A 13,601-nucleotide genomic window follows, 5' to 3' on the forward strand; every position below is an offset into this window, starting at 1 on the left:
GCAGATAAATCTTACACTGCCCTCCCGGCTTCTCCTTCACCTGATAAAAAGACACACACTCTGAACAGCCGCCCTGCGCTGCCCCCACCACCAACACACCCGCCCCCGCTTCCACCCTCCCCCACATCCTTTCATGTGTAATGTGCCCCCCCCCCCCTTTTTTTTAAAGAAATTGTCTGTGCACCTATGTGCATGAACCTGTGGCATGAACATGTGTATGAGGACGCCTGCATTCACGTGTTCTTCAAGAGGTATGTGTGCGAGAGTGTATGTGCACCGAGAAAGGATGTGCGGTTAAGATAAAGATTGCAGGACATTGTTTTTAAACCATAAAGCAGCCTCTTCATGTTACAACAAAGTATTTCTTTTTTTTGTGGAGGGAGCAGTTGGTGATTTGCCCCTCCTACCCCCCACCCCACCATTCTGCTTTTCCCTCCATCTGAATTTTATGTTTTGGTACCACTGTGATACTCACTCCGCTTTTGTCTCCTTTCCTCCCCCAGATAGATAAGAGGAGCAGGAATAGGCTTCATTACACCAGCATGCAATCATTTCTATCCCCCCTCTCTCTTTTACACACACTCTATATTTCTCTCTTTCATCCCAACCACCATAACTTTCTTTTCTTTATTCGCCTGTCTTTTATGCTATGTCTGTGTGTCAACCATCTACAGCTCTGCCTGGGCAGACTGGGAGTTTTGAGGGAGAGTCTCAAAACACGCACAGGTCTTGGGGCCATGTCTCTCTCTTTCTCCCACTCTTTATTTGCTCTCCTTCCTATTTATCTACTCTGAGCTCTGTTCCAGGGAGGGAGGAAAGATGATCAGTATTCACAATCTTCAGCCAAAGCACATGAAAGTTGTTTTTTTCCCCAGTTATTACTTTTGTTTGTCATTTGGTATGTTGGGATGCCTAACTAAGACGGAGCAGAAATGATTTGGATTGGTGATAGATCCACAGAGGAGCCATTGCATTAGACTTGTCTTTGACCAGGTGACCGAATTGCAAGTAAAATTTTCACCTTTCTTAAGACTTTGACCATGAACACATGGATAGATGGCTATATTTAATGAAAACCGGATCAAATCTTCTTTTCAGAGTCAAGGTCCTCATGTATACATCTCACTGACATTATGATGTTTGTATTATTATTGTTAATAATGAAGAGGCCTGCACAAAATAATAAACTGAATGCAGCAGCATTTTCTTTTGCTTGTGCTCCTCGAGCATTGCAACCTTGTGTATCAGCATTGATTTTCCTCAAATTTTTAACATTGTAATGTCATATTCTTTATAGCCTGCAACAACAAACATTCCCCAGTATACACACATATTCTTCCCATGGTGTTGGATCAATGGACATGATTGATTTGGCGGTGAGCTGGCAACCAGTCCTGATCAATGCTAGCTTGGCTGTAGCCGCAGACCGTACATCACTGTCACTCACAATGTGTGTCAAAATAAGTGTGAATCTTCTATCACCTCCATCGTAGTTGATAGATAGTAGTTTGTTTTTATTGTTTTATTTATTTTATATTTGGCTTCTGTTTTGTTCAGCAAATGTTGTTGAGATGCAAGTTTAGATTTTATAGGTTTTCATGTTTTACATTTGAGGGGTTTCTTTATTTGATAGCAGACAGCCTAAAGGCAGACAGGTGTGCCAACCATTCAGCCATCAGGACACACTGAGTTTGCTAACTCCAGCTAAAGGATCATTATCTCCTCTATGGTTGAGAAACACCCTCTAATCTTTGAGTTTACGCAACTCTTTCAAAAAGAAGTCGACTGAAAATTATGAAAACAGTTTCCTTCCTGGAAAGTCAGCAATTTGGGAGATACAATGTTTTCACCAGACATCAGATATTTGCGATTACACGATGATTATCAAAATACAACCAGACCCGTATCAGTTAGTTTGGTAATTCAGGACACAGGTCATCCTGTTTTGCAAACTTCACGCACACACACACATAAACACACACAAGCACACACTATCAGATTTGCTGGGAAGCGCATCAAATATTACAAAACATCACATGCCACGCTGCAGCGTTCACTTTGTCAAGCGGTGACCTTGAATACTTAAGAGGCCCCTTGGTGGAGGTTTCTCCCCCACTGCTCTTCACACATCAGTGCCGTAGGAATGAGTGATATGACGGCGAGAGAGGAAGAGAAGGCCTGTCGAGTGACAGAGAGAGGAAGTAGAGAGGAGGTAAAGAGACAGGGTACCATCTGACTCTCTCCTGGGAAATCTTATGACAGTGTAGTGGGGGTTGGGGGCTTTCCACTAGAGCGAAAGATTGGGATGAACACAATGGAAGTAGGGGGGCTTCAGGGGATTAACAAATGAACAAACCTGTTGTCCTCTCTCCCGCTCTCTCTTTTGTTCTTCTCTGTCTGCAAAAGAGGATGATGTATATATATCTGGTGCCCACATAACCTTTCTGGAGTTTTTATGGTCAGCGTGTCTTCTCACAAGACCTGTTATTGGATTACGGTTTGCTCCAAAGACTCTGTTTCCTTCTGTCATGTTCTGTCCTTCCTCTCTCTATTACTGGCTGTGCTACTCATTTCTCTTTCCCTCTAAACCACTCTACCACACTTCCTTTCTCTCTTCCCTCTTGTTCAAAGTGTCTCTGTCTTTGTTCTAGTCCTGCAGGTATGAGGTAAGGATGGACGGAGAAGCAAGAAAGACAGGGAGAAAGAGAGCTAATGTAATCGTGTGGTCTGTTTGGATTTATTTTGGCTCCGCACACCTTGTGTCAGTCCACAGGTCCTACGTCGGCCATAATAGCACACGACAGGCCGGCTTTCCACTTCAACAAGCCCGTGTCCTTAAAACAGGGGACAAGAGAGGAAGCGAGCGGCTGACAGAGAGACAGAGAGGGAGGGATGGGAAAGGAGGGGGATATCAAAACATAATGAGATGTGTAGATGGAAGGGTGGTAGGTCAGGGAATGAGGGAAGAGAGGATGAAATATAAAAAAAAGTAATGACATACAGCCTCCAAAGGCGCCGCCTTCATCGGCTTACCTCCTCCCTGCAGCAGCACAGAGGTCGTCTGTTCTATGAGAGATCCAGTGACCTTTGAGCGCAAACTTTGATGTTAACTTTGCATGATTTGTATGGCTGAGAGAGACAGAAGAGAGGGAGAGAGAGAGAGAGAGAGAGAGAGAGAGAGAGAGAGAGAGAGAGAATGGATTGTATTCCTGAAACTAGGACAGTCACTGTCTAGAAATGTGGACTCATGTTCCCGTTTCCAACCATTCCCTGGAGGAGCTAGCCTGCCTGCTGCCTGCCTGCTCGGCCAGTTCACTGTCCGCTGTGCTGCCTTCACTGACCCTATCTGTTTCTTGCTCTTCTGCGTCGTGTGATGTTATATAGTGCTGAAACGATTATTTGTCAGAATATCAATCAGCAAGCATAAAGCTCATGATGTTTTTTTCTTAAGTATAAAATAAAAAGATGAGAACCAACGATTAATTGAACCTACTTACAAGCATAACCAAAGTCAGTTTTCAAGAAATAGTTGAAAACATCACATCGTTGCACCGACATGTTCCTTCATTACCATGAGCACTCACATACTGTAGTTTATTATTGATAAAATCTGCTTCCGTAAAGACTAACTAACGCACCAGATGTGTATTAATCCGTGGCTAAAAATAGTCCACAACAAATACACTATAAGTAACATTTGTTATATCATTGTAAACTAAAAATATCTCTATCTAAGTTGGTCAGACCAAACAAGCAATGTGAAGAAGTCACTGTGGGCTCTGGGAAGTTATAATTGACACATACTTACTTTTTTCTGACATTTTACAGATCATTTGGAAAAATGACCAACAGATTAATCAATAATGAAAAAGTCTAACATTGTAGCCCTAACGTTTTCTCAGGTTGCATTTGGTTGTATAGGTTCATTTAACAGATACTGAACTCCACAAAGGTAGTGTTTATTGCAGAGCTATGGCATTGGATTGCATTAGATTGTGCAGGGAGTGGAGATGAGCACCTTTTAAAGCACCCAGCAGGTAAGGTTACCTTAATGTTCAGGAGAAGCCTTTTTCCTTGTCTGACAACAATAGAATATTCATTTTCATTAAGTCAGATGAGGCGATGTAAAAAGTGTGTGTGAGAGAGAAAATGAGACAAAAGATTAACAGAAAGTTCTATCCATTATTAGATCAAAAGGTTGGGACCTTTGGGTGTTGTGGCCTCTACTAACCCCAGCTGCTGCTACCAAGCCTCTTATATCATCTGTCATCTGTTTGGTTAGAGTTAAAGTTGACTTGCGGAGGGGCCAGGGAGCCATGTGGAAGGAGGGGCCTGGCACAAACATAAAAGTCTTGTGTCGACATCTGCCAGCCTACCTATGCTTTCACTCTGCCTGGCACTGCCAGACCATTAGCATCATGTAGCGCCTGGCACTAATCCAACCAGGACAGTGCGACCTTAATCTCAGTGCCTGGCATGGAGCGCCTAACACATCTGGCCATCAACAGTCAAGCCTACCTCTGCTGCTCCCGTGTGCCCTGTGGTGGGTGTGATAATCCTGCACTGTTTTTACAGCCTCCTCCCAACATTACTATAGGTTAGCCCTTATTAAACTGCACTCCCTAATCAGCTCTGGCATAATGAGTGGCTCAGACTTGTTTATTATCAACATGGGCACACGGCACTGTTCCAACGTGACGATACTTTCGCCCATCTCCTCTTACTGGAGAATCCTGGTTGTAAAAAGTTTGGTTCCAAGAGAACCCTGTTAGCAGCACCTCTGGATTATTTTCCTGCCAGTGCAAAACAAATTTCCACCATTGGCTTATTTACAATGCCAGTAACCTCACTGGGTAGACCACTTGCAAGTAATGTTATTGCAGCAATCAAACTATTAGGAAGTTAAATGTCCACATAGGGGAACTTTTCATTTAGAACTTAGCCACAGCCCCCAGTGATACCCACCAGCGTTCTGTTCTGTAGAGCTTGTTCTGCAAAAAGATCCGAGATCTTGAGCAGTGCCAACTTTTAATTTTTATATAGCATATGTGGGCATATTAATTTAAGAAATTTGTGCAAAAAAATTGTTTTGAAATTGTCTATGTTTCGGATACTGAGAAAGTACAAAAAATGTAGCAAGTAGCTGGAGACACAAAACTATACTTCCTCTTCTCTACCCCCCTCATAGACACACAGGCAAACCGCACTGTCTCAGTGGCAGAGACAACAGGAAAAAGCTAGTTGGTGTTTTTGTGAATTAACTCAGGGGCAGTAGTAGTAGTAATGCCCTTGAGCTTAATGTACAAAAAAATGAATAAAATAAAGTAATAAACCAATATAAAGGCAATTATACATGTGCTGAACAAAGAAATGTGTTTTACAGAAGCCCACTTCTACCAAGAATTCAAATTCAAGATATTAATCCTGGTATTACTTGATATTGGATCTGCTCATCCCTGCTTTGTTAAACCCCTGTCCTTTGGCAAGATTGCAATGCTGCTGTTCTCTAGCTGTCCTTCTGTAACTTGTTTGTTTAGTTTATTTTTTCTTGTAGAGAGATCAAGGGAAGGCGTTTTCCCTCTCCGCGTCATTTGGATCAGATCAGCAGCAGGTTCATCATGGATCACATGGAGACATTGGAGGATTAAGGTCACTCCTCACTGCCTGTTTCTGTCAGTCTCTTGTAACCCTGGGAAAAGCAGCAAGAGTCACAGATGAGCAGCATCTGATCCCCAGCCGATCATTATATGTGGGTATCATTTCCCATTTGCGTGCCTGCATGCGATGAGTCATAGAGACAGTGAGTCAGAATGTCAATATAGAGACAGAAACTAGTGACTGAAATGTCTAAACTTATGTGTTAATATCATTGTCAAATATGTAAAAGTCACTTCATAACTGCAGCCCTACATCTGATCTTCATCATTAAAGATCAGTAATATTGCACAGTCGAACTGAGTGTTGTTTTTCATTTAGAAGAAGCAGTTTCTCAGGGCGGTGAAAGTACATGATCTGATAAAATTTGATCGCAAAATAACTAACCTACAAAGTTCTCATAATAGAAACAGAGTTTCGCAATTTTGCTCATCACAAGGAGAGTCCTGATCATTTGACATACTGTATCGATTCATCAAAACACTCTGGGTACTTTTTCACTGGCTCCTAAAAGTGAGCTGAACTCTGTGTGTGTTGTGTAAACAGCGTGTGACTTCTCATGCAGAGAGTCATCAAGGGCATATTAGTGTAATGGTGACTTACACAGGAAACCCAAAAGAGATAGAACAGAGGATTCGGGTGGTGATAAAAGCCTAGACCTCAAACTTCCGGCACCAAGCTCATGTTGTTTTTCTCGTTCACAAAGAAAGACCTACTCTATGCCCAGATTGACAGACAAGGGCAAGTCTACTTATCTGTGTGTCTCTCTTCTTTTGCTTTATTATAGACTTTCTAAATCCCTATAATAAACAGAATATGGTGGCTCTTGCTTTTAAAACAGAAAACCCTCTTGTGAGCCAGTGCAGGGCGTGTTTAAAACAAAAACAAACATCCCCTTTATTTACTCTCCAGGAGAGTTTACTTTATGCCCCCCCCACCCCCACCCCCACCCCTCTGAGACGGTCTCCTGCTCAGCCATGCATCACATCCCTCAATTCACATCACTTCCAGGTTTCCCTCCATTGTTTCCCCTGCTTTTGTCACAGCATGACACAGTAATCAATAAGCAATTAAAAAAGGTAACATGGCACAGGGCATTGCTTACTTAGCTCCAGTGTATGTTTAGCCTTTGCACGGATATGGTGCACAGGTGAAACCACTGGTGTTTATAGTCACATTGTCTGATGCACATGAAAAATAAAGCTCAAAGATTTCCTACACATGCCATTTATAAGAGCACCCTGCAATGCTTTTAGTGTTTGCATCTGCGGTTACAGGCATGATATGGGAGCATTTTTATTGACTTTGCTGTGGTATTTGCCATTTTCCTGACATTTGAAGACCATGCAAGTTCCACAAATAACATATAAAGCTCCAGCTTATGATCATTCTTAAAGGAGGGGAAGATGAGCCAGCTCAAGTTCAGACGATACTCATACCAATCTTAACCAGGAAGAGATGTTGAAACCACCCATCCTGTGCGAAGGAATAGCTGCTGCTGGTTTACGAGGAATTCACACGCAGCGGCTGCACAGTGCGGCGACTGAAGGCCTTCACAACATTATCTAATAGGGTTGCACTGCATGACATGGCCACTCATCCCCAATTACAGCTGTGTTTGCTGTAATGTACACACACAGACCTGACGAGCAAATCAGGCACGTCACTTGACAGTTTAGACTGTGCTGTCTGCTGGGTGGTGGGATGTGTTTTTGGACTGGGCTCATTTTCTCTCCCAGCACCTTGTATCTTTGTGTGTATGTGTGACTGTTTTTATCACAATGCTGACACCTCATTCTATAGTCTTCTGACCCTGACAGACCGGCAGCCAGGGCAGATGTCTCCCATCAGCCGTGTCCAGTCCACCCCCCTACACCTCTGATATGACAGACCTGCCTGCCTGCCATCCTGGATGGCTGTTGGGAGAGGCTTCAGAGGGTGTAGGTGTGTGTGTGATGTGAACCTGCGTTTGTGAGTGTGGGACGAAGGCAGAGAGAAAATATCTTCACATGACATTTTGTGTTATTTTTGGTAATTTTTATGCTCTTTACTGGAGTTATTATACAAATCTACACAGTCTATGTGCTCATTTCTGTGTGTGTGTGTGTGTGTGTGTGTGTGTGTGTGTGTGTGTGTGTGTGTGTGTAAATTCTGTGCTTCCCTGCATTAAAGTGAGCAGCTCCGTATGTCTGTGTTTTTGCATGCGTGTGGTACAAGCCAGGAAAAAGTATAAGCGTGGTATGTTTTGCATTAATGCAAGGGATGAAAAAAGAGAAGAATCCGTTGAAGTCCAGAAACCTCCACTACTCCCCTTTTCTGCCTCTCTTCCTCCTCGCCTCCTTTCTATAACACTCTTCGCTTTTTACAGGCTGCCATTTCCACTAAATTAGTGCCCAGGGTTTTAATTGCAGTTTATGAAGCTCATTTATTGGCGCGAGAGCCTGTGTTTGTGTGATCTGGCATCCAGCGAGGCAGGCCAGTCCTCTCCAAGCCTCCCCGCGGTTTTGCATTTCTTTTTTTCCCCCCTCTGTTGTTTTTTTTCTTCTCCCCCTTCCTTTCTTTTTAACACCAGAATGTTGCTGGGCTTAACCGTACATGCTGCTGTTTTTATAGAGAATTAGCACTTCTCTACCCAGCGCTGGCTGTGTGGCTACACACTGGAAGTGTTGCCTTTAAATCAGCACTCCCCTTTAAAACCGCCTAGGCACGTGCCAAGAGCCACACATTTAGCATACAGAAGCAAGCATTTCTTATGACTTTAATCAGAGCACTGAGAGCATGAATGTCATGATATCATAGCGTGATACACAATAAATGTAGTGTGTCTATTATGATTGTTATACATGAGGTAGGTTAAAGGGCGGACATTGTTTTCATGACCCATGACGATCTCACTTTCTCTAAATTTCTCTTTCACTTCCCCTCTCTCTTTCTCTCTTCCTCCACATCATCCCCTCCATGGCATACCAGTGACACCCTGGAGGCTAATTAAGCCTTAATTACATTTGTTGGAATTGATTTGTGATTTAGTCTTTCCTCTGTTGTTCCAGCTCATTGGCCCCCATAGAAATGTCATTAATGCACCATTATTTTCACGGGCGGTCTAATTAAAGGGACATACTCTCTGGGTTTCCTCTGATGAGATGCTGGGAAGAGGAACATGTTGGTGACTGGCACCCTGATGATCTAAAATGGAAGACGCAGTGGGAGGAAGGAGATGAAATGCGTGGCCATAAAGGCGCTGTACAGACGGAGGCTGCCAGGTGGTTCGTTTGAGTAGGATGTCTCATTGTGTGACGTGACATTATCACATGACATGTATGTTTGCTTAGAGGCTTGTACAGTAAATGCTACAGGCCGCAGATGGTTAGCTTAGCCTAGTTTAGCTTAGTTTAGCTTAGCTTAGTTTAACGTAAAGACAGGATGCAGGGGGAAACAGCCAGCCTGGCTCACTCCAAAGTCCAGAAATCCACCTACCAGCACCTCTAAAGCTCAGTAATTAGTATGTTGTATCTCATTTGCCAAAACCATACACAAACACAAATGTATTTCTTGGCGACCAACAGCTGGGCCAATGACTTCCCGGACTCTGTCTGATGACAAGTGCACAGATTAAACAAACAAGAAGACTGTGTTAATTAGTGAGAGTGAGAGGTGCTGTTAGGCGTTTTTTTGAACTTTGAGGCTAGCTGTTTTCCCTTGACTCCATTCTTTATGCCAAGCTGAGCTAATCAACTCCCAGTTCTAGCTTCATATCAGTGTTATTGATAGTTTCACATAGTTGTCGGCAAGAAATGGAATAAGAATGTTTCCTAAAATGAGAAACTTGTTCTTGATTTTAACTCCTGACCTTAAGTCACAGTGGTTGTGGTCATAGTTTTTGGTACTTGGTGTTGAATGCTTTCTCATGCATATTCCAACCTCCTCTGCATGATAACAAGAAAAGCAGATATTTGAAGGAAAGAGGGGGATTTGAAAGGTCCACAAATATGACCCTATTGCACATCCCTTATCCCTTCTGGATATGATCCGAGGCCTTAAAATTTGTTCTGTCTTAATGGGTGACCCGAGTAACAGAGCATCAGGCTGCTTGCAACACAGCACGGCTAAGGAAGCAAAAGCACGCCTGATTCCCCTTCAGAAATAAAAAGCAGAATTTGGAGTTGGCAGTTGTTTGGGCTTCTTTTAAAACACTAGTCTTTCCTTAGGGAGGTTTGTGGGAGGGAGGCAAAAAAGGGAGAGGGGGTTTTGCGGTGCATTCACATGTGGAAGCTCAAAGCAGTAACAATCTTTCCCAGCCTGCTCTGGCCTCATATGGCCTATGGTATCCTGCAAAGAGCCTCATAGCACAAGACTATTCCCTCTATCTCTCTTTCTGGGACTGCTCCTCTATCTTTCTTTGCTTGCTCACCAACTCGCTGCCAGAGTGACTGCCTGCCACTCTCCTCTGCCCTCAATTTTAGTGCAATTCTATCACTTGTCTGCATGTACCCTTTCTGTCGGTTATGATTGTGTATAATGGGACCCATTCCAACATGCTGGCTGGCAGGCTGACGGGCGTGTTGGACAACTGCTACACAGTTGGCTAGGCTGGTGAGGGGGCAGTATAGAGGAAAGGAGAGAGAGAGAGAAAGAAAGAGGGAAAAGGGCGGAGGGAGGGAACGATGGAGCTGAAGATAGAGAGGGAGAACAAGGAATGGGGTCACTTGAGTTTGTTGCTCATATATCGAGCAGCTCACTCTCTCCACCCCGTTTAGTAGTTTGGCTCTTTAGTTACCTCCCTCCCTATCTCTTCAAAACCGCCATCTTTGGGAGTGTTACTACAACAACAATGTCCTTCATAAAGCGATCCAGCCACCCCTCTGTTTTGAGCCCTGGCTTAATCACACCATGTAAACAATGGCGTTGAAGTTCAAGTGAAGCATTAAGCAAGCTTAAGTCTTGTATTTATTTTATATGGCATTGGTAAAGCTCAGCAGACTGTATTAAATGCCCCGAGAGACGTTGCTTTAGAGCTGATACGAGAGAAGTGTTCTGCTTTGGTACAGGTTTCTTTGCAGCTGAAAAAAAAAGAAGAAAACAGTCTGTTAAGCAATGCAGAGAGACATTTACCATGTCAAGAGTATGAATTGTCCCTAATAAAGGTGTTTTCCTTAACTTTGCCAGGTCCCTGCGATTGCTGAGTCATCTGGAAAAAGCAGCGCTCTCGCATTCTTTATTCTTGGGTAATGCAGCATAAGAGGACTTCCATTTTTAGCTTTACTGCAAATTACATTAAGCCACAGTTCAGTGAACCCTAATGCTTTGAAAGTAACAAAAATCGACGGACAGGGATAGAAGTTTTTTGATTTTGCTCAGACCTTCTCACAGAAAGGCCTCCTTGATACCTCCACCCTGCCGCTGAGCAGGAAAAGAATGGGTTAAACCTGTCTGTGGCCCACATCTGGGAATCATTTGAAACATTCCACAAGGCTTACCACATGTTTTCAGATGGACTAAATCCTGCGAAAGGCTCGGCTGTCAGAGGTTTGAAAAATCATCTCTTTTTTTTTGGCCAGGAGGGGGAAAATGAGAAATAGAAAATTAAACTGTATAATGGCTTTTCTCTCTTGCAGGTGAGATTAGGTAGGGATGTGGATGGGTTGCCCCTGTGTGTGGCAGTGGTCATAGTGTGTATGTGGAAATGTGTGTTTCTGTGTCCGCTTGCATGTTGGTGGCATGTTATTTGAATGTGTTCTGACTGAAAGCTGTTTCTTAACAGCTATTTGAAGTTCAAAGGAGGCTTTGGGGCTGGGTTAACTGTTTCCATGCGACTGATACAATCTCAAATGCACTCTCTTTCTTCCCTTCAATCATTTCTTCTTTATACTTCACAACCTAGCACCACAAAGCAAACCGATGTGTAGCTTTTCAGCACGCCTGTTCAGATACACTTACAGACACGAGTGGCACATTCAGCTCCTGGCAGGCTAGCTACTTTTGAGCATTGGAATGGGTGATTTCTTCATGTAACAGTGATACCGTATATCCTCTTTTATTACGCCCATTCGTGTAGCCTTCAGCCTTGCCATGAAATGCTTTCTATGGTAACTGCTTGACAGTTTCACCATTACACTCTACTATGGATGACAAGCTAATAAAGAGGAGTCGCAGAGTGATGAATGGTTGGCTGCTGGGAGTTTCAAATACAGTAAATATGTGGTTTTAAGAAGGCAGTAGCAGGCAGGACGAATTAGAAGTCAAGGGACTCTGTGGATGGTGATTGACCACCAAGCCTTGGTTCTCTCTCTTACACCGGGTCTCAGATCCTCTCCAAATGTTACCCAAGAAAGGCTGATAGACAGTTCTTGAGTTCATGTTGCCCGGTGTGTTAGACGCCTCACTGTAAATGTCCACTGACATTTGGTGGACTGAAAATGTTTCTCTTGGGTGTGGGTGACACCCTCTCTTTTTCTCTGTGACATGCGGTATGTGGCCCCATGCTGGGGGTGAAAGCATTGATCAGGTTGAATAATGTTACCACACTTTGGAAATAGCACTGGACTTTCACACTGGACAGTAAATAGACCCCCAACGTTTGGAAGTAGAAACTGAGCACCTGTTAAGGGACTTGCGAGGTGCCTTGTAAAATGAAACATGAGAGACACTCCACTACAGTGCGGTAACAATGACCACCTACAGGGCTACTTTATGTTATGGATTTCATAGAAGGGAAACACAGGATTAGAGGGTGTGTTAAGCGATTTGGGAGAAATCCGATTCCTTGACAAATACCATGATACAGAGCGAACAACGGCACAGCAAGTAATGTAACTAATATTAGCTAAGGTTAGCAAACTGTTGTTACAGTTGCTGCTGTGAAGATCACATACAGAGAGGACAAAACGGTCCCAGCTTTAGAAAGTGATACTCACAACTCTCCAACTACTGTTGCTAACATCACAACAACAGCATTTTGGCCAACTAGAAAGTAAGCTGAATGTCCATGGCCAAGTAATTTAAATGTTACCTGAGTCACAAATCATTGTTGAAATGACTGGAATAGTGTTGTGTAGCATGGTCCAAGCCACTTTATTTGTTTCCAATTTACAGAGCCAGGGCTGAGTACAAACACCAGATTTATTTTCAACGCACACACAGAAGGGAAAGCTAGCAGACCCCGAGGAGCTGAATTTGACAAAAAGACGTGTATTAGATTGGACATTGTTATGTTGGCAAACCAGGAAGTTGCCCTGGTTCCCTCAACAAAAAGCCAATTGGATTTTTTCACTGGAATTTGTATTATTACAGTTTATGATACTTACACCTTGTGTTCAGCAAGATAATCTTCACAAATGAACACCACTTTTATGATTTTTGAAGCATAGAAGTAAAAAGGTAACGTTTGGCTGTAAACAAACTACACCATGATTGAATGACTTCAGCGTCACCATCACTAAGCTTTCAACTTGTAATTTGATTGTGCACTCTTTGGAGTGATGACGTTTAATGTCCACAACAACCTCTGTAGTCTCATTTAGCCATTTGTTTGCAACAAGACACGTAAAAGCTTCAAAATTCAAGAGTGGGGTATTTACTAACATATTTTATGTCATTGTTAACATGTTGACCACAGACCTTATTTCAGGCATCTAACCAATAACCCATTTAAAAAACCCAATGAATTTGAGACAAGGGAACCAAAGTGCAAATATGTTAACTCCTGCAGCACTCTATGAGAACATTTTGGGAAATTAACTGGGAAATTTGTTGTCTTGCCTATAGAGCTAGATGTCTATGTGGTCAATAAGAACCTCCAGCAGCAGGTTAGCTTAGCTTAGCTTAGCATAAAGACTGGAAACAGTAGGAAACAGCTAGTCCGGCTCTGTCCTAAGGTAATAAAATTTTCCTGCAGCTGTGTCTTCATATTTGCAACAGTGAATGGTATCAATCTATTCATCTTACTC

At 43.0% G+C, this 13,601-nt stretch overlaps 1 protein-coding gene across 1 annotated transcript in view; it reads left to right on the forward strand.

Moving 5' to 3' along the window:
• The first annotated feature begins 2,143 nt into the window (after window positions 1–2,143).
• LOC119916505 overlaps window positions 2,144–13,601 on the forward strand; it is an 81,064-nt gene continuing 69,606 nt past the window's right edge. Inside the window, exons 1-2 of the mRNA XM_038736547.1 lie at window positions 2,144–2,212; window positions 2,652–2,666. Of these exons, the coding sequence (XP_038592475.1) occupies window positions 2,144–2,212; window positions 2,652–2,666 (84 nt within the window). The remainder of the gene's footprint in view (window positions 2,213–2,651; window positions 2,667–13,601) is intronic.

Source organism: Micropterus salmoides, unplaced genomic scaffold, assembly GCF_014851395.1.
Source record: "Micropterus salmoides isolate LMB-PRFRI ecotype aquatic unplaced genomic scaffold, ASM1485139v1 Ms_hic_scaffold_21, whole genome shotgun sequence".
In the NCBI taxonomy this organism is placed as follows: Eukaryota; Metazoa; Chordata; class Actinopteri; order Centrarchiformes; family Centrarchidae; genus Micropterus; species Micropterus salmoides.